Source organism: Zingiber officinale, chromosome 10B (assembly GCF_018446385.1).
Source record: "Zingiber officinale cultivar Zhangliang chromosome 10B, Zo_v1.1, whole genome shotgun sequence".
In the NCBI taxonomy this organism is placed as follows: Eukaryota; Viridiplantae; Streptophyta; class Magnoliopsida; order Zingiberales; family Zingiberaceae; genus Zingiber; species Zingiber officinale.
Window position 1 is genome coordinate 8,458,105 of NC_056005.1, and position 2,971 is coordinate 8,461,075.

The 2,971-nt window shown below is 35.0% G+C and overlaps 1 protein-coding gene across 1 annotated transcript; it reads left to right on the forward strand.

Moving 5' to 3' along the window:
• The first annotated feature begins 2,223 nt into the window (after nucleotides 1–2,223).
• LOC122030022 (protein METHYLENE BLUE SENSITIVITY 1-like) lies at nucleotides 2,224–2,971 on the forward strand. Its single transcript, XM_042589174.1, has one exon. The coding sequence runs from the start codon at nucleotides 2,360–2,362 to the stop codon at nucleotides 2,672–2,674; it is 315 nt and encodes a 104-aa protein (XP_042445108.1). The 5' UTR covers nucleotides 2,224–2,359; the 3' UTR covers nucleotides 2,675–2,971.

A 2,971-nucleotide genomic window follows, 5' to 3' on the forward strand; every position in this document is an offset into this window, starting at 1 on the left:
TTTACGTTTTTCTTTTTTTTTTTTCATATTTTTCTCTTATCTAAGGATATTTTTAATAAAAATAATTCGTTAACTCCGGAATCAAGAAAAACCTCAGTTTTATAAGATTTTCCGATTCCGAATTGTATGCCCCTTTTGCTGACATATCGGACATGAAACATTACTTGGGAATCATCGATTACCTAAACCAAATAGAGGTTTCGTTGATAATCTTGAATGGATAATCATGAGTGCGTTTGGTTGAGGGTTATTCTTGATAACTTTGGTTATCCATCCAAAGTTATCAACAAAAATCCTGTTTGGTTTAGGTAATCGATGATTCTCGAGTAATGTTCCATGTCCGGCACGTCAGCAAAAGGGGCATGTAACCAGGAATCGAAAAACTGAGAGTTTTTTTGATTCCGAGGTTAACGAATTTTTTTTACCCAAAATACTTTCGGATAAGAGAAATTTGACAAAAATAGAAAAATGTAAAGAAAAAAAAAGAAAAAAAAACGTTAAAAAAAAATCATAAACAAAATAATAAAAAATAAAAAAATTGTAAAAAAAACTTTTAAAAAATAAAAAATAGAAAGAACGTAAAAAAAATTTTAAAAAGTAAAAAATAAAAAAATTATTAAAAAACATAAAAAAAATAATAAACCTCAAAAAAAAAAAAAACAAAATAACAAAAAAATAAAAAATAAAGAAAAATGTGAAAATATAGTAAATATAGTAGAGTTTAAATAATAATAATAATAATAATAATAATAATAATAATAATAATAATATTATTATTATTATTATTATTATTATGTATAATTAATTTTGTAACTAAGGGTAATATAGTAAAATATTAAATTAGGTTATTTATTAAAATCTCCAAACAGATACATTTTTATTGCATTCACTAAATTGAATCAAATAACAATTGGTTATGTTTTATTCCCCATAATTTTTGTTATGTGATTATCCAGACCATTTAAGATTGAGATAATCCAACCAACTGCATGCATATGGACTAATTGAGCAGTGAATAGGGCTGTAAACGAGCCGAGCCGAGCCGAGCCGAGCTTTGGGGTGTTCAAGCTTGTTTGATAAGATAACCGAGCCGAGCCGAGCCGAGCTTAAAATGAACCAAGCTTTTGAAATGAGTGTTCAAACTTGGCTTGGTTTATTTTTTATGAGCTTGAGCTTGTTTAAAGCTTGGCTTGAGCTTGGTTCGTTTAGATGTTATCAAGCTCTCAATTCAAGCTTGGCTTGAGCTTGGTTCGAGCTTGGTTTGAGCTTGGCTTGAGCTTGGTTCGTTTAGATGTTATCAAACTCTCAACTCAAGCTTGTTTGATTGTTTGAAACTTTTAATTGTTTGATTGGTTATTAAGATTGATAATTTAAATTTATTTATTTATTTTATTTTATTTAATTATTTATTTAGGATATTAAAAAGAGTTTTATTAATAAATATGGTTCGTGAACATTGTTCACGAACGTTGTTCACGAACGTTAACGAGCTGAACACATATGTGTTCAAGCTTGTTTGTTTAGCTTAACAAGCTGTTCAAGCTTGTTTGTTTAATTAATCCTATGTATATTGAACGAACATAAACAAGCTCTTACCAAGCCGAACATCAAGTTTGTTCACGAACACTTGGTTCATTTACAGCCCTAGCAGTGAACTGAGCGAGAAGGAGATAAGCTACTGAAGTTAGAAGAATTTGACCGACAATATGTCTCTTAATTGAGCAGTGAACTGAGCGAGAAGGAGATAAACCACTAAAGTTGGAAGAATTTGACCGAGAATATGTCTCTAAACTGAAAAGGTACTAATTCATTAGGAATCTAGCCCTTCGAAATTGAGATAATATGATTGATTAATCCTGATCGTGTTAATCCGACTAGACTTTTGACTTTCACTAATATGCATCAATTATACTTACTCATGTTTATTATCCTGGTTCCAAAAAACATATATAACATAAAAGTCTATATATAATAAGAAATATATTCATCTAGAAATTTCATCTAGATAGACACATAAATAATAAGACCCACAAAAAATGAAATGATTGATCTCATTTTTATATGTCTATCTAGATGAATTTTCTAGATAAAATTTCTGGATGAATATCATAACTCATATATAATTTTATAATGTTGAGATTACAAGATCCTTAATTCCACGATTCGGGTCACGATTTTGGTTTGTAACTTAAGTCGCAAGAATTGATTTATTTCCTAAAATCCAATTCATCAAAGGGGACAGCGATTCCGTCAATTGAGCCGGAATAAGGATCTGGATTAGGGTTAACGTTGCGGCTTTGTCGCTTGCATCGACACTCGGAGGAAGGGGCAAGGCACCGGGGAGGCGATCGGATCAATCATGACGGGTAAGGCGAAGCCGAAGAAGCACACAGCGAAGGAGATCGCCTCGAAGATCGACGCCGCGACGACTAACAGGGGCGGCGGCAAGGCGGGGCTGTCAGATCGCTCTGGCCAGGAGAAGGGCGGTCACGCGAAGCTGGAATGCCCTCTCTGCAAGACCACCGCCCCCGACCTCAAGTCCATGCAGATCCACCACGACGCCCGCCATCCCAAGATCCCCTTCGACGAGTCCAAGCTCATCAACCTCCACTCGAGCTATGTTGGTGATACATCTAAGCCCCGTCCTGGTGTCCGCGGCAGCCTCAAGAAGTAGCCTCCCCCCTGTGGCAGTTGTTATCGTCGGTAATCTTACTACTAAGTTTGTTCCGCTATTTGCCCTTCCGCGCTGCTACTAGTTGTCTCGAAACCGCCATCGTTATTGTCTATCTACTTCTTCCATGCCCCTGAAATGTTTGCTTTTGGCCACGAATCATCTCTTGACCCTTTATGTACTATGGTAGGCCGCGTGTTATGTGTCCGTGAAGAGAGGTTAGGGAATATGGACGTGTGAATAAGGTGTGACAACAGTCGGATGGTTAACTCTATTAATGCATATGACTACTTTATATCA